The 27,069-nt window shown below is 51.4% G+C and overlaps 3 protein-coding genes across 8 annotated transcripts; 2 read left to right on the top strand and 1 right to left on the bottom strand.

The window, feature by feature from the left end:
* The first annotated feature begins 1,907 nt into the window (after positions 1-1,907).
* On the top strand, positions 1,908-10,318 carry HOXA4 (homeobox A4). 2 transcript variants are annotated; one of them, XM_045495156.1, is made up of 3 exons: positions 1,908-2,658; positions 5,715-5,894; positions 10,215-10,318. In XM_045495156.1, the coding sequence occupies exons 1-2, from the start codon at positions 2,025-2,027 to the stop codon at positions 5,891-5,893; spliced, it is 813 nt and encodes a 270-aa protein (XP_045351112.1). In that variant the 5' UTR covers positions 1,908-2,024; the 3' UTR covers position 5,894; positions 10,215-10,318. The 2 variants fall into 2 exon arrangements, with proteins under 2 accessions (XP_045351112.1, XP_045351111.1); XM_045495155.1 differs by lacking the exons at positions 5,715-5,894; positions 10,215-10,318 and adding an exon at positions 3,211-4,253 and having other exon boundaries at positions 1,927-2,658.
* On the bottom strand, positions 9,975-18,451 carry LOC123606598. 3 transcript variants are annotated; one of them, XR_006716366.1, is made up of 3 exons: positions 18,309-18,451; positions 16,818-17,768; positions 9,975-10,943 (listed from the first exon to the last, which is right to left on the bottom strand). XR_006716366.1 is itself a non-coding variant. In XM_045495157.1 (3 exons), exons 2-3 carry the CDS (start codon positions 17,716-17,718, stop codon positions 10,268-10,270), a joined length of 720 nt encoding a protein of 239 aa, XP_045351113.1. In that variant the 5' UTR covers positions 17,719-17,768; positions 18,309-18,451; the 3' UTR covers positions 9,975-10,267. The 3 variants fall into 3 exon arrangements, 2 of the variants coding, with proteins under 2 accessions (XP_045351113.1, XP_045351114.1); XM_045495157.1 differs by having other exon boundaries at positions 17,675-17,768; XM_045495158.1 differs by having other exon boundaries at positions 9,975-10,940; positions 17,675-17,768.
* On the top strand, positions 10,195-25,318 carry HOXA3 (homeobox A3). 3 transcript variants are annotated; one of them, XM_045495144.1, is made up of 3 exons: positions 10,195-10,297; positions 21,538-22,183; positions 23,573-25,318. In XM_045495144.1, the coding sequence occupies exons 2-3, from the start codon at positions 21,658-21,660 to the stop codon at positions 24,370-24,372; spliced, it is 1,326 nt and encodes a 441-aa protein (XP_045351100.1). In that variant the 5' UTR covers positions 10,195-10,297; positions 21,538-21,657; the 3' UTR covers positions 24,373-25,318. The 3 variants fall into 3 exon arrangements, with proteins under 3 accessions (XP_045351100.1, XP_045351102.1, XP_045351101.1); XM_045495146.1 differs by lacking the exon at positions 10,195-10,297 and adding an exon at positions 10,922-14,318; XM_045495145.1 differs by lacking the exon at positions 10,195-10,297 and adding an exon at positions 18,574-18,696.
* The last annotated feature ends 1,751 nt before the right edge of the window (positions 25,319-27,069 follow it).

Genomic DNA, 27,069 nt, shown 5'->3' with positions numbered 1-27,069 from the left:
GCTAGATCTCCCCCCAACTCTAGAGAGGATGTCTAAAGATTGATTTCTGTCTGTGGCTCAGATTTCATTTCAAAAAATTTCAGGGTGCCCCATGTCGATGGACAGCACTCTTCAGAGACACACATCCAACGTGGGAAACCTCTTTGTACCGCTTCAGGGTGATTCCAGTTGGAAAGCTAACATGATCCCTTTTTTAACCTCTTTTCCTAAATTAGTTTAAAGATTAGTCCCATATAATAGGCTTTATGTGGCTAAGCATTAAATGACTATCCATCAAATGGATATATTCCAGCATTTAGTAACTCATATGAGTAACCGATATAAATGAAGATAGAATTGACATTCCTTTTGAAGTATCTCCAGGCTTAGGCTATAACTTTCCTTGTCTGCGGTTGAGACTCAGTTGTGAGAAGGCTGTTTATCCTGCTCTCTGAAAAACCAACTAAGGTGCGCCAGCTGAAAAATCCTTGCTTTGCATGCCAATATGAAAGTATTTTTAGAATGGTGACTGTGCTACTTTGCACTGCTTTAATCTGGGCTGAAAAGTAGAGGAGCCAGGTGTGTCTGTCACTCAGGAAAAGAAAGGGAAAGTACACACTATGAGTTAAGGCATCAGTATTTACTTCAAAGATCAACATTAGGTGGAATTAATAAGTAATTTATTTCTTAATAATGGCGTAATTAGTTTACCCATCAGATTTCAATTACCAAATGGCAAGCAACAGTCCTCTCCCCCCCCCCCCCACCACTTTCCAGAGCTACTGATATCGTTAATATGCTAATTTTCAGCAATTCAGAAATTATAGACTGTCCTGTAGGTGTAACTTTAGCCTCAGATACAGCCTTAGAAAGCAGCGTCCAAAAGACAAAATCTAAAATTCTTAGCGGGGGAAAAGACCCGTCAGCGATCAGACTGGGCACGGTACCTATTCTGTCCCTAGCTTGTTTTTGTTTGGGGATTGTTCTGAAATAGGAAGTTGCTGGTTTCGACTCGATTTTGTGTAGGCGTCGCTATCTATTCCCACCCTTTGGCTATCTTCTCTCTCACGGCCGCACCTACTAAATGCAAGCATGTTTAAGTCTCATACCGACACCTCCATCAAAATGAGATGCTATCAGAAAGGTTTTGATTTTTCTTAGCTAAAAATTCAAGCAGATTCTGTCTCTAAAAGGAAGGAAAAATGAAAAATGCCCACCCGGTTACATTGCAATGGCCTTGCTCCTCTGGCCGATTTCTCCCAGCTGTTCACCCACCCACCCTTTGCGGCTCCTGCCGGGCTTCTCAAAGCAGGGGATCTCGGGCGGACTCGGCAAGCACGTTGTGGGGAAGGGGATCAGCTGGTGAAAATATGGATCTGTTGGCCTTATTCGTTTTAATCCGGGGCCACGGTTAAAATCAGGATATCTCCTTGGTCCTCACGCCATTCCTTCCCTCCGCCGGCCTCGAACCCTAGAAGACGCCAGGACAGGCTAGGCTGGGCCCGAGGTCAGCGATGGGCCGCGGCCACTCGGCTGCCCCGAGGCCTAGACCAGGAGTAGGGTATGAAAAGGGCCCGACTCGGGCGTCCGAGAGGACCAGAAGCCCTGGCAGGGCCCGAATTGCCAGCAGGACCCAAAGTTGGGGGGCTGGGGGGGACCAAAGCTCCAGCTCCCTCCCTCCGCCCGGGGCCGGACAGCAGCATCCATCACTCGCCCGCGCGCTTCCTGATCCGGGTCCGCGCGCGCGGCGCGCCCATTGGCGGGGGCGGGTCACGTGGGGGTACTAGGCGGGGCGCGCGTGGGGCCGAGGCGAGCGCGCGCGCGCGTGCGCGCGTGAGGGGGGGGGGAGGAGCGGCGCGAACTTTGGTGGCGTTGGCGGCGGCGGGAGGGGGAGGGGAGGGGAGGGGTGGGCGCTTGACAGCGGGGGAGGGGAAGGGAGCTGAGGAAAGGGGGGATGGGAAGCGAGGCAGGAGGGGGAGGGGCCTCGGCGAGCCCAGAAAAACGACAACGCGAGAAAAATTAGTATTTTTGCACTTCACAAATTAATGACCATGAGCTCGTTTTTGATAAACTCCAACTACATCGAGCCCAAGTTCCCTCCCTTTGAGGAGTACGCGCAGCACAGCGGCCCGGGCGGCGGAGACGGCGGCCCAGGCGGGGGCCCCAGCTACCAGCAGCCCCCAGCGCCCGCGGCCCAGCACCTGCCGGCGCAGCAGCCCCAGCTCCCCCACGCGGGCAACAGCCGCGAGCCCCCCGCCACCTACTACGCACCACGGGCCGCCCGCGAACCCTCCTACCCCGCTGCCGCGCTCTACCCCGCGCACGGTGCCGCCGAAGCCGCCTACCCCTATGGCTACCGCGGTGGCGCCAGCCCCGGGCGGCAGCCGCAGCCCGAGCAGCCCCCGGCGCGAGCCAAGGGTCCTGCGCACGGCCTGCACGCGAGCCACGTCCTGCCGCCCGGGCGGCAGCCCCCGCCGCCGCCGCCACCTCCCCCGCAGCACCGCGCGGCGCCCCCCGCACCCCCGCGGCGTTGCGAAGCGGCTCCCGCCACCCCGGGCGTCCCGGCAGGGGGCAGCGCCCCCGCGTGCCCGCTGCTCCTGGCCGACAAGAGCCCGCCGGGCCTGAAAGGCAAGGAGCCCGTGGTGTACCCCTGGATGAAGAAGATCCATGTCAGCGCCGGTATGTGGCGCCGCCGGGGAGGCGCGGGAGGGTGGGCTGGGGCCGGGTCGGGGTTCGGGGGTCGCGGTGAGGGTCAGGGGGAGAGGCCGAGGGAAAGGGGGCCTCTGGAGGGGAGCCCCCATCTGGCCCAAGCTACAGTGGGATGTGGGTGTGTGCGCGCCAGCCAGCCGCCTGATCCTAACGTGAGAACCCTTTTGTACCCGGGGTCCCTTTATCGAGAGATTTACGAGACGCCAAACTGTTAGGGCAGTAATTATAGCCCCCATAAATTTAATTGCCCTGGCAGAGGCTTCAGGCCATGTGTCTTTGAAGCTTTTCTTCAGCCCCAATGCCCAGCACCATTCTTTATGGCTCTCGGGTGTTTCCCGTTGTCAATAGCCTGTGAAACATTTTCTTTGCCGTTTTATGTATCTTGCGTGAACTTGGTGTCAGGTTATTATATAATGATGATGTCCAATTGCTCTTCCCCACCCCACCTTCTCTCTCCTCCTCCTTTCCCTCTCTTCCACTCCCTCCTCCTTGGCATTCTCCTTCGGGGTTATGGGCTTTCAGTCAACCCCAGTTATAACGGAGGGGAGCCCAAGCGCTCTCGAACCGCATACACCCGACAGCAGGTCTTGGAGCTGGAGAAGGAGTTCCACTTTAACCGCTACCTGACCCGGCGGCGCCGCATCGAGATCGCCCACACGCTCTGCTTGTCCGAGCGCCAGGTCAAGATCTGGTTTCAGAACCGGAGGATGAAGTGGAAGAAAGATCACAAATTGCCCAACACTAAGATGCGATCCTCCAACTCGGCCTCGGCCTCAGCAGGCCCGCCAGGGAAAGCACAAACTCAGAGCCCGCACCTGCATCCTCACCCCCACCAGGGCGCCTCAACACCCATTCCCTCCTCCATATAACCTTCAGAGATCCAGACCAGTTTCATACCCCCACCTGTTTTTCTCCTCTCTTCTGCCCCTTTCCCCATACTCCTACCTGTCTGGACTATAACAGACCCCAAAACAAAACCCAGCTTGGCGAAAAGGATAATGAAAAAGAAGACATTCTCCCCCAAAGAGAGTGTGCTGGTTGCCAACTAAGAGCAGACAATAGCCAGGATGCTGGCTGGCCTGAATAAGGCCGCCAGGATTGGGTACCTGAGGAGGACCACTTGGCAACCAATACTTTTGAGATGGCTAAAGTCAGCTGGATAGCCCACGCTGGCTGGGGACATATACATGTATGTTTGTTGCAAGCAGAAGGAAACAGATCCTTTCCCCCACCTTCCCTACCTCCCCCTTCCACATTAAGGCAGCTCATACCAGCTTGTATTGAACTGAATAAACGAGTAGACATTGTGGACCTCACAAGATTATTTAATTCTCAAAATGTATAGACCTTGATGGTAGATGTGACACATGTTAGTTTCCTTTCCTTGCATTTATTTAAAATATTGTTGTAGAGATATTGTTGTCTTATTCTGAGGCACAATCTCGGGGGAGAGGGGAGTGCATTTCGACCCATGTGCAACTGTACAAATTGTGGTGTGGCTATATAAAAAGCCATGTGCTAAGAATAAACTCTGTTTTAAAAACCATTAAAAGTTCTAAGACACATTTGTATGTTTCCTACTTTTAATTAAAAAAAAAAAAAAGGTTCTCTGGGTGGAGATGTCTGCCCTTGTGTGTAAAAATCTTGTAGATGGCTCAAGTTATGTTCACTTGGATTCTGACTGCTCACATAATTTGTGTGAGTGTATTCAACTTGAGCTGAACTCTTGTCAAGTTTGACCCACGGTGGGAAAAGTTCCAAAGAGCAGGAAGGCTCTTGAGCTCTGAGAGGGCTCCTCTTCTTCCCAAACTTGGCCAGGCTTTCAGGCTTCAAGTCTCTGTAAGGCATAGAAACGTGTCCTTCCCTGCAATGAAAGGTGAAACCACGCAGTGCTTCGGGCCCAGGAGTTTCTGCAGCTGTTCTACAGGCTGAACTCTGAGCACACTTGGAAAGAAGTGGTCCCTTTGGTATTTATTGCACCTTCACACTTAATCTGCCTGTTTCCCTGGAGATAAAAAAAAAATAGTTTATGCAAAGAATTGAGATTGCTTTTTTGTTTCTTGGCTGTCTTTAAGGTTCACTTCACTACAGCTTCGGGGTTTTTGTCTTTCTTTCTTTACCTCTTTCCTTCTGAAGCCAGAGCTTTCAAAATAAACTGAATTTTCCTAATAAACCCTCCAAAGTTTCTTCTGAGGAAAGAAAAAGCATAATGCCACCCTCAAAATATACCCCAAGCAAGGCAGACCTGGGAGTATTCAGTGCTGGAAGGAAGCTCAACTCTGAGCGAGGGTCACTTTTCTTAAATGCTCCTGGATCTTTCTGCCCAACCTAAAGATCTAGATTCAAAGGCTGAAAATCAAAACCCAGGGCTGTCTCTATAACCATAGTGTTTATGTGCTGATTTACAAATCAGTAAAGAGGATTTAGACTTGGTTGTCACTGAAGGAGTATTCTACAACAAGATGCAGAAAACCAACACATGCCACCCCTAGAATATAACTGTCACCTGGCCTTATATGAGTGCAATGTTAGGTTCGCGTTATAATTTTAGCAGAGATGGGAGGGGGCGCTCACCTACCTTTGGACTATCAGAGGAATCTTAAGCACATTTTTCCGTCAATGGCAAACCCTTAGCCAGCGGGCAGTGCTGTTCCTCCTCATGCCGCTGCTGCCCTGTGTGTGATACAGGCAAGGGTGATCAGTTCTTTACCTATGAACAAACCATATCTGAGAGGAGAGTGATGGACACCAGTCTCTGAAGGGCCTCCACCTCTCCCCAAGAAAATTCAGGAGCAAACAAATGCATGCCTTCCCCCAAGTCAGGCCAAACCTGGCGTGAAGTACGTTTTATATGGTGTGAACGGGTGCCAGGGATTTCTGGGGACACTGCAACTGCTGCTGAAACTTATTAACCCTCCCCCTACTACATGCACTTGTAAAACGAAATTAAATCACGCTGAAAATAGCAATTTTCCCAGGAATCATTAATCACCTCATACAATAAATACTTCTTTGTAATTCAACAGCAATTCTGAAAGGCATTCTCTGGGAAAAGTCTGTGGAGAAGCAAGGGATCTTCTTGCAAATAATATGGTCTCGGGCAAAGACGCAGCATCTCGGCTGTCTGCTCAAAAAATGCCTAGACTCTTGGTGGAAACTGAGTGTCAAGCTGCAAAACCTCAAATGGCAGATTGTCATCATTTAAGGTAAATTCTTATATTTCTCCTTTGTAGGGAAGGAGGGGTATAGAGGCATTCATTCCAGCTTCATACAGGAGGCAGTTGTGTGGGGATAAAGGGGATAACTTTCTTTCACTTACCCTTATAGTCTGTCCAGGAAAGGAAGAGAAAGGACGGACAGATTGTTTTTCTAATATACCAGGACAAAATGGCATTTTTGTCTAAGCTGTCTTAATTATTAAGGTATTGGTAAGTGTTACAAAGCCAAAATGATCCAAAATGACCCAAAGGATTGTGTCATTTCTTTAGTGTTTTTCCTGTTTTAGATTTGGTCTTTAAGGGAGCTTGTTATAACAGCTTAGAAAAATCCCACTTTGTGCTTTAAAATCATGCATTGTCTTCCCTTTGCTAGGGCAACCATAAGAGTTCACCCAGAGGACAAATTTTCTATCTCATTAATTGTTTTTTTTTTTTTTACGCGAACCCTAGTGGCCCCTCAAACCCTTGACCTTTAAAGACAGTATTTTGTGTAAGCTCTATAATTCTCCTACCAAAATGACCCTTACACATGCTGCCCTCTTCTTTTTCTCTTTCCCCCTCCTTCCCTCTAACACACACTCTTTTGCTTTAGTCACAGAGCCAAGCTGTGCATGACTCTGGAGATAAAAGTTTTGTCAACATCTGAAATCAACTTAAATCGGATGGGAGACACTTTAATGGTCACAGTTTGAATTAAGTACTTAACACTCTCCCCCCTGAAGAAAAATGGCACTTTGCAGGCTCTCTTTCCTAGTTTTGCTGAAATCTACGATATACCCGGTGTTTTATTACAGTGGGAATTCAACTGTGACAGGCATAGTAGAGTACTTAATACCCAGGATGGGGCTCCTGGGAAGATTACCTAGATATATGGGGAGTGGGCCCTCTGCACAGAATCTCTGACTTTATACCCAGCTCTTCGAGGGTGCCCACATTCCACCCCCCCCCCACCTCTCAGCTTCTTCCCCCGAGGGGTGGGTATCTCCATCTCTACTCTGTCCCCCTGATCTTCTAAGCTTCCAAACTGGGCTGCTCTTCTCACCACTGCCTTCTCTCCAGCAGTTGCAACATAGAAACTGATCTAGGACTCTTTAGAATGAAAGGGAAAAAAGACACCCAAAGAATCAGGGTAGCAAACAGAGAGTGGGGGGGGGGGCTTCCTGTCTGAATGGGTGGGTTCTGTGCAGGGAGTAGGCTGTTCTTTGCACTCCTTTGGCTTGCATCCCTAGCCTAGCCGCAGCCCTGTATTGAAGAACATAGGCTCAGCCTTCCCAAGGGCTGTTCCTATTGCCCCTCTTCTATATTATACCCCAGGGGTCCAAGAAGAACTCTGCTTCCTCTATCAAAGGCTAAGGGCTAGGAAAAATAGGAGGAGGAAAGAATATGGGTTCTCACTTCTTGTTGGAATCAGGGAGGCTGCTGGAGCTGTTGATGAAACATTCTAGTCTGAAACTTCTCTCTTGGAATTCTGGTATCACTTCTCAAGGCCCCACACTCATGGAGTAACTCCCGCCACCCACTCAGGCCAGCTCCCCTGTCTCTGGGCTTGATTTCTGGGGCTACAAGAGATCCTTGTTTCAAAGAATGTCCGAGGTGAAAGAGATTTGGAGGTCATTTTGGTTCAATCTTCTCAGTTTACGGTAGAGGAAACTAAGGCAGTTGAATGTTCCCCCATGTTCCTGTTAATGAATGAATGTGCAGGTTGAATAGAGCCTTTGGTCTCACCTTGGAGAGGGGTAAGTGCACAGGCATCTTTCCTCTGGGCAAGTCTATTCTGCCTGGAATGGACCTGCCTCTGGGCTTACACTTGACAAGGATGGCCACAGGTGTGCTGAGGTGTCCAGGGAGGGAGGGTGGGTTCTCGCCTGAAGCGCCATCAAAGCGGCCCCAGGAGATTAGGTCACCAAAGCGCCTTAGCCAGGGCACTGACACAGGTGGGCTGACCTTTGGTCCCAGGAGGGGACAGATGCCTGGGTGCCTGGGGATGCGGTGGGCACCCCACTGTCCACAATGCTCATAGTTCCAGAATGACTAATTCTATGCTGGCCCTGGGATTTCCATGGCAGTCGCTTGCCCTGGAGTTGAGCAAGGAGCAAGGAGTGTCTGCGTTCTGGAGGCCTGGGAGCTAAAAAAGCCAAACAAGGACCGTCGTTGCAGCAGATAAAGGTGTAGCGCCAGTTCGAGGGAGATATTGAAATTGTAATCTTTTGAGGTCACGTGACTCATTAAATAATTAATGCGGATCGTCAGGAATGGATCGGAGTCGTCAGGGCCGCACTAGGAATGAATCTCTCAGAAGTGAGACCCCAACTTCCTATTTGATTTTTAAAAACACACACCCTCAGATTTATCTCCAAAGGCTTTTAACTCCTTCAGGAGGTTTGAAGAGAGAGCCCTTCGGCGGGGAGGACCGGAGCTGGCGGGCCCACGCCGGGTTTGGGGGCTTTTTCTTCAGGGTTTCTGCAAGTCCGGGGAGCGCGCCGCGTCCGGGGAAACGTGAGTTTGGGCTGGGTTTTCTGCGGTCACATCCCGGCTTTAGTGATGAAGTGGGACGGATGCGCAGACAGTTGATAATGTTCTGATTCACACGGGGGAAGGCTGCAGAGATACCACAGGACCGGCGCGCGGCTTTGTTCAATTTTCCCGGTGTTCATAAATCACCCGCGCCGGGCGAGCGAGGGAGCAAGCGAGCGCCAAAAACGCCGAGAGAGAGGCCACGGCGGCGGTGGCGGCGGCGGCGGCCATTGCAGAGGGAAAGAGACCTGGGCAACATCTCTTTGTGACTCATTAGTCGGAACGATTTATGGGGAACGGCAGCCATGAATATTTGACTTGGGGATAAGGAAATAGCAACAACAATAATAACCATAATAATTACAATACTCCTAAGCGTCGTTGGTGGGGAGGGGTGGTGGATGGCGGCATAGCGGTTCTTTCTGGGGCGAAGTTGAGTGGCATTGTGCAGGGTAGCTAAGCCCCACCAAGCTCAGGGTCCCTCCAGGAGCCCCAAGGCCGGAGACACTCCCTGTGGGGACATAGAGGGCGAATTTGAATAAGAGAAAGGGGCCCAGCGTGGATTCGGAGTCCCAAGGGCCTGATGGAGGGTGAGGGCTACAGGTCGAGAGGGTGGCAGAGGGCAACTAGTTGCTGGTTTTCCGCCATTTGTTCAGTGTGCTAGGGGGCCCTGAAGCCTGAGGGTCAGGGGGCTTGTCAGCTATTTGGTGGTCTCTCAGGCCATCAACAGGACTGCATGGACTGGGATCAGGCATCCAGGGCTGGTTGGGGGCAGGCTGGCATGTGGGGAGGCTACCGGGCCGGGGGTGAAGGGGTAGTGGGGAGTAGGTTTGTGGAAGCAACCGGCCCAGCAGAGTCCCAGGCAGTGGAGAAACTAGCCGGGGTTCAGCATTGGGGATGATTCTTCTCCACCTTCCCCAGCGTCTTCTCTCCATCTCCGGAAAGTTGGCTGACCATTTGCTACTTAGAGAGCAAGAGAGGGTTGCAGATACCTTGAGAGACAAGTTGGCAGCAGAATTAGGGCATCGGTTGGCTTGGGACTGCTGTGCAAGGCAAGGCTGGTTAGGGCCCCCAGATCGGGTATTGTCAGATGTCTGCATCCTTCCTAGTCTTCCCCTATTTCCAACCAGCCGCAGTTGGCCTACTCTCAGGGACTGGGCGCTGCGGTGGTCCCGCCAGCCCACTGGGACCGAGAAGTGAGGCACCCAGGGCTTGAATAACCCAGAAGACAAAACCTCTCAAGACTGCCCCCCAGCCCAAAGACTGCGCCGGGGTCTGATTTCGAGTCAAACAGAAATGAGCACTATTAGTGAGGTTTCAAGAGAGTCTGTGATTGAATGCTCCCAGACAGGGCTTCCCTTTGTTAGCAAAAGAAAATAAAGCGTGCATTCACATTCCCCAAGTTGAGGTGCGTGAGGAACTCTTGGAGCAGAGCTGGCACCAACGGCAAAGCTTCTTCCACCTTCCCATCTTCCTCCGCCTATCCATTTTCTTCTCCCTACCCCCTTCCCCCATCCCAGCCCCCGTAAAAAGAAAGAAAGAGGAGAATGTGGGTGCGGAGATGGAGTATGTATTTATTTTACAAAAATAAATCATCATCTGCAGGCCATTCTTAGACTGGACCCTTTCGAGCAACGAGTGCGCCTCATGGACGAGTGCCCTGGCGACTCCTCCGTGTCCGCGTCACCCCGGGGGCCACCCTGGCGCCCGCGCAGGGCCGTACTTCCAACTCCGGTTCTCCAGCTCCCTTCCTTCGCAGCCACCGTTTACTCTCTGCTGTTTATTTGTCCGCAGAGCGCCAGGACACCGGAAAAGGCGATTCCCTGAGTGCCCGGAGTTGGAGACAATCACTGGTTCAGTCTTAAACATCTTTCGAGGTAAGCGCTGCGCCAGCTCTTCACTCCTCCGGGCTTTGCACGGGCCTTTGGAAGGAGTTTCCTCGTCCAGGCAGCTGCAGCCCCTTGAAGGAGGTTCTGGTCAATATTTAACCTCGGAGACGTTTTGGAGCTGGGTTCTCTTGAGCTGCACGCCCCGGGAATGCGGGGTTTCAGGCAGACAAAGAGTCTGCCCCGAAAAACGGCAGGCACTGTGCAGGCGGGGCGGTTGCAGAGACCAAAGATGTGCGTGCGGGGGCGGCCGGGGGTGTCAGAGGAGCGTGTTTGTTTCTTCGAGCGAGCTCCAAACAAACCCCTACACCGAGCAGCAGGGCAGAAGCAAGTAGAGGCCACGGGTGCGGCGGCCGCTGCGTGGGCCGCGCTCCCTGTCGACTGTTTGCGGCGCCCGCGGAGACTGTGAGTTCGGGAATGGTCGTCAGTCACAGATCTGCCTTGAGGAAACTTGTCTCGCCGCCTTGCAGTTTCTCCTATCCTTTTGCCTTTCCGCGGCAAGAGGGAGGTTGCTGCCTTTCGAATGTGTAGACCGTCGCAGGCAGCGGGTCTTCTCCGTTCCTTTAGGTGGGCGGAACTGCTCTTTTTCCTACGGGAAAAGCACGCGTTTCCCAGGTCTCTGCGTTTTCTTTTCCTACTGGAAACAAGGGAAGACTCTTTAAAATTCTTTCCAAGTTCTGGCTTAATTTGTTCTCTTAGTTTGGGATGCAGGGAGGTAATTACTGTGGTTTATTACCTTGTAAAAGATCCATAAATTTTGTGCCTGTTTGGGGGAGGGGCTGTTGGAATAGCTTTCAGAAGCTTGGTATGAAGGAATGGGTTTGCTTTGTTCTTTCAGGAGTTATTTATTTTAAAAAGTTTTCTGAGTTTTTGTTTTCTATTCCGCGGGCCTCAGTCTTCCCTAAAATTTGCTCCCCAAATAGATGTCAGGTTGTTAATTAAGTGCAACATGCTATTCAGTGATGCTGTAAGGCTGATATGTTGTTCTGGATACAATTATTATCTTATCAGATAGAACGTAAACAGGGGAACAGTAAACCTGGGTTACTTTCTCAGCTTCTGTATGTCTATTTATATCAAGTATAGGTTGAGTATTTTAGGAATTTGCAACTCACTGTGTACATATGATTTGAATCTCTGCACACAACAGAATCACTGCATGTGTACATAGTCACAGGAGTTGGAGACCATGTGTATAAAATGATATACACATCCATATGTGTCCAGAGAACTTGGAGCCCATTTGTACTGCAGTTGCACCCACAGGAAATATCTCATGTTAAATAATGATATATAACCTACACACACACACACACACACACACACACACACGCACACGCACACACACACAGACAAAAGTGGGCTAAGCAGGCCTTACCAGACACTAAGAAAAACCATTAGAGCTAACTAAAGGGAGAAAAATGTTAAGTGTATTTTTGACAGAGAAATCAGATTGCAGTGTTTGGATACAGATATATCTAATCTGCCAACAGCCTTGCAAATATTGACTAAAGCCCTGTATCCATGCTCACCTGCTCCTTCCAAGACAACTTTTGGCTCTGGTGAAATGGATTCAGGGCATGTGTCCCCAGCCCTGGCCAGGTTGGGGGCTGGAGTGGAAGGGGGGACCGGCAGCTAGATTTTCCCGGCTGGGCTTCGATACTTGAGTATCTCTATTCTTGTTCTCTGGAAATGAACTTTAAAAGGTCCATAGCCTTGTTCAAGGAGAGTGGATTTCAGAGTGGTGAGGGAGGACTCTCAGCTGCTGGTTCCCTGGTGGCCTGCCCAGACCAAGGTCTCTCTTAGGAAAGCCATTTTCACCTCAAAAGTTAAATTTCTCTTGACTTCCTCAGATTTTTTCCTCCACATCCCACCAAATCACCCCATTCCAACCCAAGTCGTTAATGTTAATTGTTAAACAGCAGTTGGAGCATTAACTGGGCTGTTAATAGCGGCAGTGGAGGCTCCTGGCTAGAGCCGAGATGCCGCTGGGCCTTCCTGGCGTTAAGGCATTTCTCTGAAGCAGTACCAAATACTTCTCTCATTGATTTATGGCCTCGGAGTTACGATTTGCTCCAGACTGTTCTGAGAGTTCTGAAGGGGGCCCCTTCTCATCTTTGAGTTGAAGTCTCTGCAGAAACTTTGGTTGGGGGAGATGGGAGTTTGCCAGCAATTTGGCAATACTTCCAGGTCCTTTCTAGGCTACCTGGAGAGTTCGGTGTGAAATATTTGGCACAGGCAGGGTGGGGGGACTGCATAAGGGGAGCAGAGGACAATGTGTTAGTTGTGTGAGTCCTTGGGGGACTGCAGAGTGCTTTTTGGGAAACCAGCCTTTGGTTCTATCCCCCACACCCCATACCTGAGAGAAGTAGGTTTGCACTTTGGGTTCTCACTTTCCAGCTTGTGGCTTAGGTCAGAGTTGGGTCAGTTCACAGAGAGGTTCTCTCCCAGCTCCACCACAGACAGAACTTTGTTGGAATACTGCCACCAGCGTAGGCCAGGGCTCACTTCCAAAGGATTAGGTCTCCTCCTCTTTTATTGCCCTTCTGATTTGGACACCCCCGTGACCAGGCCCCCTTACTGAGGGCCTTACATTCTCACTAGGCCCCTGCAGGGCAGGAGAGGAGGAGGAGGAATCCTGTAGCTGCTATAAGTGAGTCCTCACTCTTAGAGAGGCCTAGCCAGCTGAAGATCCACTCTAAAGAAAGAAAAGAATAAGGCACCAGGAGCCCACCACTTCAGAAACTAAGAAGTTCAGAAACTAAGACCTGAAAAGAGAAACTTTTAAGGCAGGTCCTGAGAGGGTGAAGTGTTACAATCAGTAGACAGTATCACCAAGCAGAAGTCAGGAGTAGAAGCAGGGCAGGGCCGGGGGGTGGGGGTGGGGGGTTGGTTCAGCTCGGTTGCTCCAGAGCAGAGTTGGTCCTGTTCATTTTCTGCTGGTGGACAGACTTGTCTTAGGGGAGGGTGGACAGACCCATCTGCAAAAGGGTCCCAGGTTACCTTGTAGGTTAATTCAAGGGATGCCAGCAAAGATTGGTTGTATATATAGTTTTTCTCTTACAGAGTCAATTAGATCATTTCCCCTTACATTTTCCATTGTTAGAAGCCTATAATTTCATGTATCGCTCAGCTGTGCACTGAGGAAGTACGCAAGTGTAGGTTTAGCCAGGGCACTGAGTCCCTCCAGATTTTGCAAAACCCTGGCCCACCACTCTAGAGGCAAGCACCTCTTCCCTAGAGGGCTCTCATTGAACAAAATCAACTTAGCCTTTTGTCAGGTAATTTGGGGCCTTTTGGCGTGGGTGGTAGCAAACTCCATACAATGGCAGGCCATGAGGGAGTCCACTGACTAAGCCAGTCATTACTGGGTTTTCTTCTGGAAACAGGGCCCGGGCCTTGCCTTTTGACGTACTGGCTAGCAGGCCAGAGGAGACTGGCGTGCTTGGGTGTGCAGGCTTCAGCTTGTCTGCGTGTGGAAGACTGTACAGAAAGTTACATGGACTCTGAGAATGGGGACAGCATTGCTGTTTGGATCATTTGTAAAGAAATATAAGTGGAGATAAGTGGCCCAGTGTGGCACATGTGGGGGGGGGGGCCAGCGTCCTACTGCCCTAGATGAAACTCTTCCCCACTGCTGGGCAAGGTTCCCCACTTCCCCTCCCCCAAAGCTGAATGTTCTGCTTGGAAACCTAGTCCCTTCAGTGATTTCCTATTTCAAATAAAAGGATTTAAGTTGACGTATGACCACGTGAGCACATAATACAGCGCATTATTGTGGCATTTGGAGCGGAGACCCGGGCGGGCTTCGCCTGTGATTACGTTTTCTAGATTCTCTACAGAGCGAGAGCTTTTTCCCCCCACCCCCACGCACCCACCTCCTCCTTCTCCTTCCCCTTCTCCGGAGAGCGCTCTCCTAGCGGGTTGCAGTTTTCAGCGCTCATGGAGCGGTTCTGGGCGAGCTAGCCGATGGGACTCGAGGCCACACCAGGAGGATGGAATTTATTTTAAGGTATTTCCGCCGATTGTTCATATTTAGAGTGAGTTACGGCTGTGAGAGACAAAGGTCAGGCGAGGAGACCCTGGTTCACCGACAGGACCCTCAGCCCTCTCTTCCTTTGTTTCTCTCATAGAACCGAAACCATCTGAAAGATCTCCAGTAGCACCTCAGACTGAGTTTAATTCTCTGGAAAGTGTAGGGGGATGTAAAGGAAAGGGCGCTTGGGGGCTGCGAGGTGAGCCCGGTGGCCTCCAGCGCTCTGGCGGCTTTGTCCACTGCAGCCGGGCTTGAGTCCCAGGAGCTGAGCCGCAGGCGGAGGGAGGGTCCCGAAGCAGCGGCTCTGGCCGAGGTGGCCCTCGTGGCGCTTGCTCGGCGAGACGGCCTGGAGGGGGTGGGGGCTGGGTGGATGGGAAGGGGAATCTCTCCCGGCTTGGCCGCGTTTGCTGGCCGCCAGGGATGGAGAGGTAGGGCTGACCTAGGCAGCCAGAGCAGCTGGGAGAGGGAAATCAATGAGTGTGCAGACGCGCTGCCATTTTATTGATGATGCTTCAGGCCACTTTGTTCAGTGCTGGGTTGGTTGGAGGACGCACTTTCCCACGCGCGGGACCGAAGGTGCAAGACCCGGAGGACGGAGGACGCGCCATTGTTTCCCCAGTACTCTACCCGGGTAGGGGTGAAGACAGCTCAGATCTAGGAGAGGCTTACGATAGGGGTAAGCGTGCCCGACGCCCAGAAGCTCTGTTAGTCTAAATTTCGGGAGCCAGAACTGGGTTTGGGCTTCATATTGTGCATGGCCTGTATGCCCCATTGTAATGCACCCAGCTGGCTTGCAGAGTTTTAAGGACTGGCTGGTGCACCCTGGGCTAGAGAGAATTCGAGGCAGAGTCCGCAGGAAGCAGAGGCAGACATTTCTCCGGCTTCAGACCCCAGAAACAGTGCTGTAGCCAGGATAGAAGCAGATGAGAGATAAACCATGCTTGCAATTTACTGGGAAAGCCTGTGCTAATTGCACTTTGGAGACCCAGCACTCCTGGGAAGGATGAAAACTCCCAGAAACGGTGAAGGAAACTTCACTTTTCTCTGTTCTTGGAGATCTTGGGGTGGAGGAAAGGGGTGTCTACAAGGAGTCGGGAATCAGATTTTCTCCGTGACTTAAACAAACAAACAAAAAAATCTTATTTCTTTCTGTACTTGAAAAAAAAAAATCAAATCAGGTTTCCCCTACTTGAGAGGGATTTACATCCCCAGAAGGGAAAGGCTGCTTCTACCCTCCCCCGCTGCCGTCCTCGGGCGCTAACCGTGTTTAACTGAGGCGGTTTCAAGTGCCCTAAAACACCCCTTGGAAATAAAATGTAAGCTTTAATTGCTGTTCAATTACTTGTCAGCATTTCATATGATTTATGACCCAGTTCTGGCGCATTTTTGACCCAGTTAAAGACTCATAAATAATATAGTTTCGCTAGAAAGAATGAGAGAGGGAATAGAGGTTTGTTAAAGGCATCTTTTTATTGTCACTTCAGTGCCAGCCAGCGGAATAAATATCTAGGGATGGACTCTCAAACTGGTTCTGTATAAAAGTGTGCACAGTGAAAAGAAACCAGTAGTCCCGTTTATAGAGCACCAGTTGGTTTTTCCTTCATGCAAGGAGCTAAAGCCACTCCATAGTAGCTAAACTACAGCTATAAAAAACAGGCTAGTCCCCTTTTACCCTCAAAATGCCAGCCTCACCCTCACAGGCAAGTGTATTTCCTCACTAATTTTCCTCTCCATTCCCAGATTTCAGTGCCTCTTGTGCCTTACCTTCCTCCCTGGCTTATAGACAGCCTTGCAGGGACCCCAGCGCCCCCCCACCCCAACCCGCAGACCTGTTCTCAAGGAGGCCCCTGCAAAGGGTAGAGAGGCACAAGCACACCTTCGCTATTTCAGATATTTTTCTAGCGCTGGGAAAATGTTTTCTTCTAGTCCCCGTGGGCAAGACATAAGGGAGCACAGGGACTGAGGAGGGGGGTTTGGGGGAGCGAAGGGGTCCTTTCCACAAAGATAACCTCAGTGGTTTTGGCTGAGCAGGGTGAATGGCTGCGGGATTTGCCTAGAAAAGACACCGCAGCCGCAGCAGTGGGCAATTTCTGGCAGTGAAAATCGGCAGGCGGTATTTTTCTCTTAAAAAACAGTAACACAGAACCTTCAGCAATCATAAATTATTACCTTTAATCACATCGCCTGCCTTGCTCTGAAAGCCAGTCCTGTGGATTTCAGCAGAGAGGCCCAAACCCGGAGGTCTGCATGCCAGGGTGTGAGACCAGTCTTGAGGTCAGAGCCAGATTTGTGCCCACTGCAGCCAGCTGCCCGGAAGCCATCTAGTCTGGGACCATCCAGCAGAGACCCTGTCCCAAGCTCCCACCCCAGCTCTCCCTCAACTCCCATGGCTCTTCAAGTCCAGTCCCAGCATTTTGCCCGGCACAGTCTTGGTGCGGGTGAAAAGGTATGCGCCCCAGATGCCCCAGCCCTCACCTCGGAACCCTCGGCCCTCTTGGCCCAGGCGGTCCCCTCCCCTGGCAGGTTCTCACGGAAAGCTGGCCTTCCCTGCAGCTGGCTTAGCTGAGAAGGCGGTGAGAGTCGTGTCAGCAGTTTGGAGGAGAAAGTGCGGGTTGATTATTGACCCACGCCTTCTTTCTTCAAATGCCACATCCGACCAGGCCAGTTTGAAGAGAAAATGCAGCCGAGCGATTTTTGCGGCGGCTCTCACCTCCTACGCCGCCCGGCTCCCCCTTTTAAGTTGCGCTGCCGCAATATGCCATAAGGAGCAAGTGTTTGCTGTTTTGTGCTCTGTTTACAGCTTTGGGGCGCCGAGTCATAAATCTTGCCCAGCCATAAATGACAAAAACCATTGGTATGCATGAGGCCACCCTGGCCAGGAGTGCTTTTTGATTTCTCCCTTTTCCCTTGGCTTTGTTTTTGCTTTAAGGTGACACTTTGGCTCCCTGACAGTTTAAACATACTACTTATATTTTTAACACCTTCCTTTGAGAAGGACTGGCCGTTGACACCTTGGAATTGCATGAAAGCTCCATTTCTCTTTTTGCCACACACATACCCTTGCAGAGTTCGCTGGAGAGTGGAGGGAGGCATTAGAAGAGAGAAAGACCATCCTCCTTAAAGTTGTGGCAGTATTGCGGGGCACACCCAGGCCTTTCCTTTGCTCAGTGTCCCTGCATACCACTAATTAGAGAAGAAAACATTATAGATGTCGGTTTGTGTTGGGGTCAGAGTTTTATCTGTCTTTTCCTGTGAGTGAGCTGCCCCGTCTGTACTATGAAGTAGGCATAGAAAAGCTGGAGACCCGGGTTTCTAGGCATCCTAGTACGTACCTGAGCCCAGCGCATCCCACTTCACTGCCTGGACTTGTGTCCATTTCCCCCAGGTTACTTCTCTCTTGGCTGCCAGGATTTTAAGAGTTTCTGCCTAAAAATATAATGAAAGACAGCCCAGTTGGCTCTTGGGGAGGTCTCTTGAGAAGGGAGGCCCTATCCCTGTCCCCCAAGGATTGCCTTTGAGGTTCTCAGGTTGGGGGTGGAAGATTTGGTAAAGTGCTCAAAGTCTGGGGGACTCTCCTTATGGTTCTCTTTCCCCTTGCACCCCAACTGGAAGTGTTCAGGGCAGAGGGTTACGTGGTTTCTCAAATGGATTCCCAAGAAATAGAGCCCGGCAAGAGAGCCCCTTTGTGAGAGCCGTTTGTCCTCATTAGCATAATTTTCCTGGACTTTAGTGACGCCTAGAAGCGAGGAGAGGGAGGGCGTTGGGGGTTGGGGGGAGGCTGCCCTCCTCCCGCCGCCGCGGAGCTCCCCCTCTCGCTCCTGTCCCTCCCCTCGCCTCAGCCCCATCCCCCACGCCGCCCCGCGCTTCCCCAGCCGCCTCGGCCTCCCCTCCCGCCCGCCCCCAGTACCCCCCACCGCACCCCCCAGCCAGACGCTGCTCCGCGTGTAATATTCATAAGAAACATACCCAAGTCGGTGCCACTAGCCCAGGCAGAGCCCTGCGCCGCGCTAGCGCTTATCTCCGGGCCACGGCTGCTGCCCTCGGGAAGGGCAGGGGGCGGGGGTGTGGGGGAGGGGTGGGTGGGTGGGGTGGGTGGGAGGGGGGGGGGTCCAAGCCGCCCCAGTCCGCCCTGGGCGAGCCGTGCCGGAGCAGCGAGGCGGCCACGCTCTGCGCCGCGGCGTCCGGGCCTCGGGGTCTCCCTCCCGCCAGCCGTCTCGGCTGATGCTGAGGGTCGGTGCCCATCCCGCGCCTAGGGGACCCGGCCGGGCCGCTAAGCCGGGCCGGGGGCCGGAGCCCGAGCCCGAGCCCAAGCCCGAGCCCGAGCCTGAGCTTGCGGCGCTCATCAGAAGTTAAGGTAAGCAGGGCCACAACCGGCCGCTCTCCGCGCTGAATGGCGGAGTTTACGTCTCGGTGATTTATGGCTGCAGACTTAAATCTCGGTTCAAGAAGAGTTCACAAGCCGGAGCTTCCTTCCCGGCAGTGACTGATACCCTTACACTTCGAGTTCAGGCCGCTTTCCCATCCCCGCCCCCACCTCTTCCCTCTCCCCTAGCCCAGCCCCAACTTTTCTGGGTTGGGGAGGGAGGGGTGGGCAAGGGGACGAGGGGGCTCTTACCCGATATTCCCGCTTAAACTCGGGGTGAGGGCAGGCTGAGGAAGGGGCGGGAGTGGAAAGAGGGAGCGGTGTCTGAAGGAAGGAGGTTGAATTTGGGCAGATCTTCCAGAAAGACAATAGGGCTTGCTTTCTGCACTCAATTTAGCCTCTTCAACTCTCTTTCAGCTCTTGCACCTGGGGGTTATTGTCCAGAAACAGATCTTTTAGGAGGAATCTCCTCCCACCCCCAGCCCTTGCTTGAGGGGGTGCAAAGCAAGTTTCCTGACTGGCAGATCTCCAACTTCTTTACTGGATTGCAAACTTTGGGGGCTGGGGTGGGGTGGGAGGGGAGAACTGTGTGGGTCCCAAGGTGGTTGTCTGCTGACCTCAAACAATAGGAAGGACTCTGGTGGGATCTCCAAGGTGAATTCATATTTTTAGTTTATGGGGGTTGTTGTGTGCTCTTTGGTTTTTAATGGTATTTTTGTTATTTACAAGACAATGATCAACTTGATGAAAAGACTTAAGTAAGCAGCAGGCCAGTGTAGCTTGTGATAATGGATTGAAAAGTCACTTGAAATGTTGCACATTCAAAATCACCTTTATTTTGTTTTATCTAATATCTTGCTGTTCAGGTGTCTGGAGTAATTTTCTTAACCTGACATTTTATTTTACACAAGCCTGGTATCTTAAAAATTTATAATGGCAGACAGTAACACTGCCAAATGTAATAGAACTATTTTCAATGAAAGAACATGAAACTGAGACATTCAATTACTATTCAGTTTTAAAATTTATTTTATCCTTTTTAAATTTTTGATCATAGTATCTGTAGCTTCCAAAATAGAAACAATACTCCAGGGCTCAGGATCACGCACACTAACTTCGAATAAGGGAAGCTGTAATTTTTAATTGAGGTTCTGGAAAATTAATTGTGCTTGTTTTCCATATGTTGGTCAGATTGTTGGTTTAATAATGAAATCCAAAGGAGCCCATTATTAAAAACAAAATTGTAGTCATCTGCTTGTGGATGGCTTTTTCTAGTTAACAAAGTGTCTGCTATTCCTAGAGAACTTGAATGACTCCAGGACTCAAATATACATAGTTGGGGCATGAACTAAACCATTTTCTTCTTGAATTTGTCATTGTATTTTTTCTTAAATGGTCACACTAACATTCTGAGTGTGTGTGTGTGTGTGTGTGTGTGTGTGTATGCATATTAACTCACGTAGAACTTTTCTCAGCTGAGAACGAGAGATTGACCATGCACAGGTTGAAAATAAAAATAAAACAGATTTCACTTCTGCAAACTGCTTTCTAAATAATATTTTTTTAATAAGGGGTTGAGAAGGCTTTCAGTTGCTTTTAAGATTTCCAGTCTTGACCTTTACTTGGTGTTTCTGAAGCAGGTAAATAGGCCAAGTAACAAACATCAACAACAAGAGCACACAAAGATCAGGGCACTCTGGCAGGATTTTATGGCTTGTGCTTCCATCCCTCGTCCGGAGCCAAATGACCCCCATACATCAAATTACATAGCAGTTTCTAAGACAGAACCTATTATCGTTAAGTTGGAGGGAGAGTTCAAGCCGTGGTCATGGAGATGAACGCTGGTTTTTCAGGTTCCTGGTGGGTTGTTTTTTTCTCTAATCCATCATGTTTTAACAGGTAGAATTTGATAGTTATCCTGAATAACAGCACCTCAGAAAGTCCAAGGCAGGAGGGTCTGGGGACCTTCTGTAACAGGGGAGAAGAGGTGGGAGTGGCTTGCTGGGTCAAGCCTGAGAAATAGGGAGAGGAAAGGAAAAGAACTGTCCAGGATTTGAGTTTGACTTGCTGGAGCAAGTGTTGTTGTTGGTCCTTTCCCACGCAGGATGTTCCCTCCAGAGTTTTTTCTCTTCCCTTCTTGGCTACAAGGGGCTTATTTGGAGGAGGTAGGTCATATCCCCTACCCAAGGGTAGATTAACTGCCCAACAAGCTCAGCTTCTGAAATCCAGCGGGGTAGTAGGGCAATTGCCTGAAAATGTTTTGTGCATACCTGTCTTGGGTGCTGAAAGATCCAAGAAGGGGCTCGATGGGAAGTCACCCCGCATCAGGGCTCTTTTGCCAAATATTAGTCCTAAAGCGAGGATTGGAGAACAAATTGGCAACCTAAGCTCTCCTTTGCCTCCTTGCCCCCTTCCCCATGATCCTGAGAGGGAGGGAGTCGCAGGGCTCGCTGGACAAGGCCAAAGAGCAGAGACGAAGGGATACCCCAAGTTTCTTCTCTCCTGGAAAAGAAGGATCCCAGCCCTGTTCCTTTCTAGCCCATCAACCTTTCTTCTTTAGGACTCCGGTTCTGGTAGCCCCGGCTTCCAGCCCTCACTCTCCTCCTCTCTCCCCGGAAAACCCCCTAACTCCAGACGCAAGTTAAGCAAATATTTGTAGCTGCCAGTAAATTCCAGCGGCTTTTTATAGCGCGGCTCTCTGCGCCCGGGGCCAAGTCGTGCTGCTAAATATTGCTGACCACTTTTTCTTTTATGGCTTTCATGTCACTTAGCTATTGAGAGTAAGATGGATTTGCGCGGAGCCCTCACCGCGCTGCGATTCTCGCCCCCCAGGTCTGCGCGGGGCAGTCATTGGCGGCGGAGTATCACGTGACCGCGGGGGCGTGCCAATGTGCGCCCTCAAGGGTGTCAAGCCCCTGTCAGAGTGTGCGATCAAGATTGTGAGACAACGCGATGCAAAAAGCGACCTACTACGACAGTTCGGCGATCTACGGTGGCTACCCCTACCAGGCAGCCAACGGGTTCGCTTATAATGCCAATCAGCAGCCGTATCCGGCGTCCTCGGCACTGGGCACTGATGGCGAGTACCACCGACCTGCCTGTTCACTCCAGTCGCCCGCCAGTGCCGGGGGCCACCCCAAGGCGCACGAGCTGAGCGAGGCGTGTCTGCGCACCCTGAGTGGCCCGCCCAGCCAACCCCCAGTCCTCGGCGAGCCCCCCCTGGCCCCGCCGCCCCCCCAGGCCGCGCCCCCCGCTCCACAGCAGCCTCAACCCCCGCCACAGCCCCCAGCACCCGCTCCTGCCGCGCCCCCGCCCCCCTCTTCAGTTTCCCCACCTCAGAATGCCAGCAGCAACCCCACGCCTGCCAGCGCAGCCAAGAGCCCCCTACTCAACTCACCCACCGTGGCCAAACAAATCTTCCCCTGGATGAAAGAGTCTCGGCAAAACACAAAGCAGAAAACCAGTGGCTCCAGCTCAGGTAAAGCCGTACCTTCTAGAGGAGGGGTCCCCTGGCCTGGCTCCCGGCCCCCCCAGGCTACCTCCAGTCACAGTCTGGGAGCGCTGGAACATTTTTAAGAACTAACAGCTCCTTCTCCTTCAACTAGGGGGGTGACAGGACTCTGTGTCCAGGAAACCCCCAGACAGACCTGATGAGAGTCTCTCTTGACTTCCTCAATAGCAAGTGGGGCCTAGTGAGTTTGGAACCCCTTCTTGTTACACTCTAGGAGTTAGGACCTTTGGGCATAGCAGACCTGAGCTCCACACTCTCTTTTTAGCATAACTCCTTTCTAGTGAACAGTGACATCCATCCCACACTGAAATGTGGTAGAATAAAAGCAGGCCTAGTCACCATCCAAGTCAGAATCAATGCTTTGCCTATAAACAGAGCCTATTTTTAATTTTTGCTCCAGTAGATGGAGTGGCTGCCTTACCTCTGGGAAGGCCCTACTCAGATTTAGTACAATGAAGGCAGCCAGGGATCTCCTGGGGGTGGGGATTTGGACTTGTTATGCTAATAGGAACCACTTGGGCCTACCAGAAACTAGACTAGAGGACAGGGCCTAGGTCTTAGGCTTCCCAGCATCTTGGTTACCTTTCCCCCTGCCTTCTCCAGTTCTCAGTACTCTGCTCTGAGCCTGAGCATCTGGGACCCTGCAGAACCAAGGTGGGGGTAGGGCGAAGGGGAGGATAAGAGGGTACAAGATTAGTGGATTAAATTGGGGAGGCAGCTTGATAACATGAAGAACGCTTTAAAGGGACCCCGCCAGGGGCCTGGGCCTCCCCACCAGAAATTGGTACTTTCAATGTGATCTCTTCCTTTGGGCACAGAAGACCTTCCAGATTGGGGCTTCCACTCCACCTGTCTCCACTGGGTAGACCAAATAAGTGGCCAGTTGAGGCAACTGTGCAATCCTTCCATCAGACAGTGAAAGAGAGAAAGGTTTATTGAGTGTATAATAGGTGCCCCACATCCCAGTTACTGTGAAGGGAATGAAGATGGGAGACCTGCCCATAGGGAGCTTGTAGTCTGATAGGCCTGAATGACTACATGATTCAGAAAGTGAATAGCTCCAGGAAGGAAATACAGATCAGGAAGGCAAACTGGGGGTTCTGCTTTCCTATCTCTTGCCCTTCGGGAAGCCTGTGATTTGCACCTTAACTGAATGAGGGGCTAGCTACCCAGCTGCTGGCACTATTTCCCCTCCAGGACAGAGGACAGCACCTAGTTCCTCCTCCCCCTTTCTGGGCCCTGACAGACCGAGGGATCTTGGGCCCTGGAGTGAGGAGGGGCCTGGCGGGTTCAGGGGCTAGGCGGGGCCTCGGGCAGCCCCTGACGCCACTCTTCCTCTCTCCTCTGTCCTCGCAGGGGAGAGCTGCGCTGGCGACAAGAGTCCGCCCGGGCAGGCGTCGTCCAAACGGGCGCGCACCGCCTACACGAGCGCGCAGCTGGTGGAGCTGGAGAAGGAATTCCACTTCAACCGCTACCTGTGCCGGCCGCGCCGGGTAGAGATGGCCAACCTGCTGAACCTCACAGAGCGCCAGATCAAGATCTGGTTCCAGAATCGCCGCATGAAGTACAAGAAGGATCAGAAGGGCAAGGGCATGCTGACGTCATCAGGGGGCCAGTCCCCAAGTCGTAGCCCGGTGCCCCCCGGCGCGGGCGGCTATCTGAACTCTATGCATTCGCTGGTCAACAGCGTCCCATACGAGCCCCAGTCGCCCCCGCCTTTCTCCAAGCCTCCCCAGGGTGCCTATGGGCTGCCCCCCGCCTCCTACCCCGCACCCCTGCCAAGCTGCGCGCCCCCACCGCCCCCACAGAAGCGCTACACCGCGGCGGGGGCAGGGGGCACACCCGACTATGACCCGCACGCTCATGGCCTGCAGGGCAACGGCAGCTATGGGACCCCACACTTACAGGGAAGCCCCGTCTTCGTGGGGGGCAGCTATGTGGAGCCCATGAGCAACTCTGGGCCTGCCCTCTTTGGCCTAACTCACCTCCCCCACGCCGCCTCGGCAGCCATGGACTACGGGGGTGCTGGGCCACTGGGCAGCGGCCACCATCACGGGCCCGGGCCAGGGGAGCCGCACCCCACCTACACGGACCTTACCGCCCACCATCCTTCTCAGGGAAGAATTCAGGAAGCCCCCAAGCTCACCCACCTGTGATGGTGGGCTCGGGGCTGCGCGCCAGGAGAGTCCCCCCCCCCCCCCGCCCCCACCTTTCTTCGTCGTTTCCCTGTTTTGTTTTGTTTTAAGATTCTTCCTGTCCTCTCTTTTCTGTTCTCCGCCCCTTCTACCTTCCCCTCCCCCTCGTTTTGTTTTCTTTGGTAACGCGTTTTTATAGTTTATGTGACGTAGCAATCTTGGTTGCTGGAATGGCTGTCAGTATCAGTAGCGATGTTTATCTCCTCCTACCCCCTCGCTCGGCCGCTGGCCCTGCACCCTTTACTTTCTCTACTCTTTGATCAGAAACAGGGTATATGAACAAATTTTCTAGCCGAGTTCTTCAATGTGAATTTGTTCGTACATTATGGCTCCCGAGGGGAAGCAATTACTTTTTTTTTTTTTAACTTTTAGATTTTTTTTTTAAATTGCACTTCTTGTAAAGAGCGAGAAAAAAATCAAAGGCGCTTTGAAACAGGGGCTCCCTGTGCAAGGACGACTAAGTGTACGTCTTTCCGTGTGTGTATGCTGGTGAACAGTCAGATTTATTTATATTTTTTTTGCAAGCATTGAATAATCTAAGTTTTAAATATTATTTATCCCCATCCGTTCGTATTTATATTAAAGAAATTCTGTACCCTGATTGTTCAGAAGGTTTCTTGGGCCTTTTGTTCAATAGTGTATTGGCGTACATAGAAAAATTTTTTATTTGAAAGGGAAATATAATTCCTTTATAAAAACGGTAATGATGCAATAATACCAGAGAGGATCCAGCTTTTGAAAAGACTGATTTACGTTTGTAACATCCGGCCAAACTGAAAAAAAAAAAAAAAAACAATCTGTAAACGTGAAAAATGCTAGATTTGTTTCGAGAGTTCTACATTCCTTGCTGCTCACATTCTGAGAAACTAAACAAAAAAAAAATAAATAAAGTTTTTATTCTGAATAATATCCGTGTTCAGAAGGGGTTCTTTGGCCGAAGACCGGGGTCTGCGTGGAATTCAGGCAGAGGCGAACTGGCTTGAGCAGGCCGCGGCAAGCCCTCTAGCTCCGGAGTGGGGCCTGGCCGGGCGGCTCGCCCGGGAGCGCAGCGAATTCTCGGAAGGCTGTAGGAGCTCCCGGAGGCGGGCAGCTTTGCAAACCGCCGAACGCCAGCCCGCTGGGCAGCCTGATTCCCAGCTGCCACGGAGGGGCCAGCCGCAGGCGCAGAAGCTGCGTGAGTGCAGAGTGCGGGAGAAACAAAAGGCCGCGGGGCCGAAGCGCGGCGGGGACGCACAGGTGCCCGAGAGGCCCCGCTGGGGAGTAAGGCAGTGCGGTCTTCTCCAAGATCTTCCTCTAGGTCGAAGAGGACCAGTCAATGCCTTAACCCTGGGAATCGCCAGCCGGGCGGAGGATGGCGAGCATTTTCTCGAGCAACCGGACTCTCTGTAGATGCTTTTCGGTCCTTTATCGCACTAGGAGGAAAGAATCACTCCTAAAATCGCCACGGGGAGCTAGGAGGCTCGAACCGGACAGCCTCACCCAGGTCTCCGGCAGAAGAAAAGAAAGGCTGAACTCCCAGGAGCCTCCCCGAGCCCTTCCCTGGACTGTTTGAGTCCCAGCTTTGGCTTCATCCTGGAATTTGGGATCTGGCATTCTCTGGATTTATTTCCTCTCCTTCATCCCTCCTCGTTCTCCTTCTGTGGCCCCAGGGGGAGGAGGGGAGATAAGGGAGATTGGCATCTTTCTAATAAAAATGCAATTTTATAAGTATTTCTTTCTCATGATGCTACAGGAGCTAAATGTTACATTTCTACTCCTGGATTTAAGATAGGGCTACCTACTGACTGGCTGGCAGAGGCAAAAGCAGGCACAGGAAAGGGAAATATTTTCATCTTCAGATTACAGAACTGCTTGGAGAAGGAACCAAATTCAGAAAGTGTAAGCCTCAGAACTGTATCCCCATCAACATCCCCTTTCTAAATTGGAAGCAAGGAACCACCTGCGTCTGGGGATCAGAAGCATCTGATGTGAGAAATAAATCCTCCTTCTCCCTGGATTGTATCTTTCAGAGACGGAGGTGAAAAATGTCGCCATTTTGTTTGCAATCCAAAATATCCATCATCATGGCCACTATCTTTCCCCTGAGAAGCTCCCTCAGCTGATCTTTAGAAACAGGCACTGGAGCCATTTTTGGGGATCTCCTGGGTCCACAGGAGCTGCTTTTAGGGAACCTTTTCACATTTTAAGAAAAAGAAAAAGGTTCTGAAGGTATAAAGCCAGGTAGCTGTAGAGATCTGAGTTTTTCTCTCACAGCCAGAGATGCTTCTCCCATATCTGTTCAGGGGCTCCTGATACACATATATTTTTTTTTCATTTTTGAAAGAGTTTGGGTTACAGAAGGAGTAGATCTACTCCCCACCCCACCCCAACCTCCCTGCCGAAATATGGCGCACCTCAGAAATGCAGAGTCTGGAAAACCAGTCTTTGTGAGGACTGGAGCGTCTGCGCTTTTAGTTGTTCAGATCTGAACTGAGCAGGCTAAGCAACACGGAAGTCTTATGAGTAATAATTTTAGAGAAGTGTATAAAATCACCTAGTAAAATAAGGAACAGTGGAGAAAGAGAGAGAGACAGAAAGAGAGAGAGAGAGAGAGAGAGAGAGAGCCAGGGAGCTCTATCCATTCAGAAAGGGAAATCTTTCAGGGATATCACTATTTGA

Source organism: Leopardus geoffroyi, chromosome A2, assembly GCF_018350155.1.
Source record: "Leopardus geoffroyi isolate Oge1 chromosome A2, O.geoffroyi_Oge1_pat1.0, whole genome shotgun sequence".
NCBI classification, from domain to species: domain Eukaryota; kingdom Metazoa; phylum Chordata; class Mammalia; order Carnivora; family Felidae; genus Leopardus; species Leopardus geoffroyi.
This window is presented reverse-complemented; position numbering and strand designations above follow the sequence as displayed.

Excerpts from the sequence above, each read along its gene's own strand:
- LOC123606598 (XM_045495157.1), bottom strand. The coding sequence starts at position 17,718 with ATGGACACAAGTCCAGGCAGTGAAGTGGGATGCGCTGGGCTCAG. Across the intron at positions 10,944-17,674 it reads GTGGGATGCGCTGGGCTCAG|TAGGAAAAGAAAACGCAGAG; the intron begins GTACGTACTAGG and ends CCTTGTTTCCAG.
- HOXA3 (XM_045495144.1), top strand. The coding sequence starts at position 21,658 with ATGCAAAAAGCGACCTACTACGACAGTTCGGCGATCTACGGTGGCTAC. Across the intron at positions 22,184-23,572 it reads AACCAGTGGCTCCAGCTCAG|GGGAGAGCTGCGCTGGCGAC; the intron begins GTAAAGCCGTAC and ends CTGTCCTCGCAG.
- HOXA4 (XM_045495155.1), top strand. The coding sequence starts at position 2,025 with ATGACCATGAGCTCGTTTTTGATAAACTCCAACTACATCGAGCCCAAG. Across the intron at positions 2,659-3,210 it reads GAAGATCCATGTCAGCGCCG|TCAACCCCAGTTATAACGGA; the intron begins GTATGTGGCGCC and ends ATGGGCTTTCAG.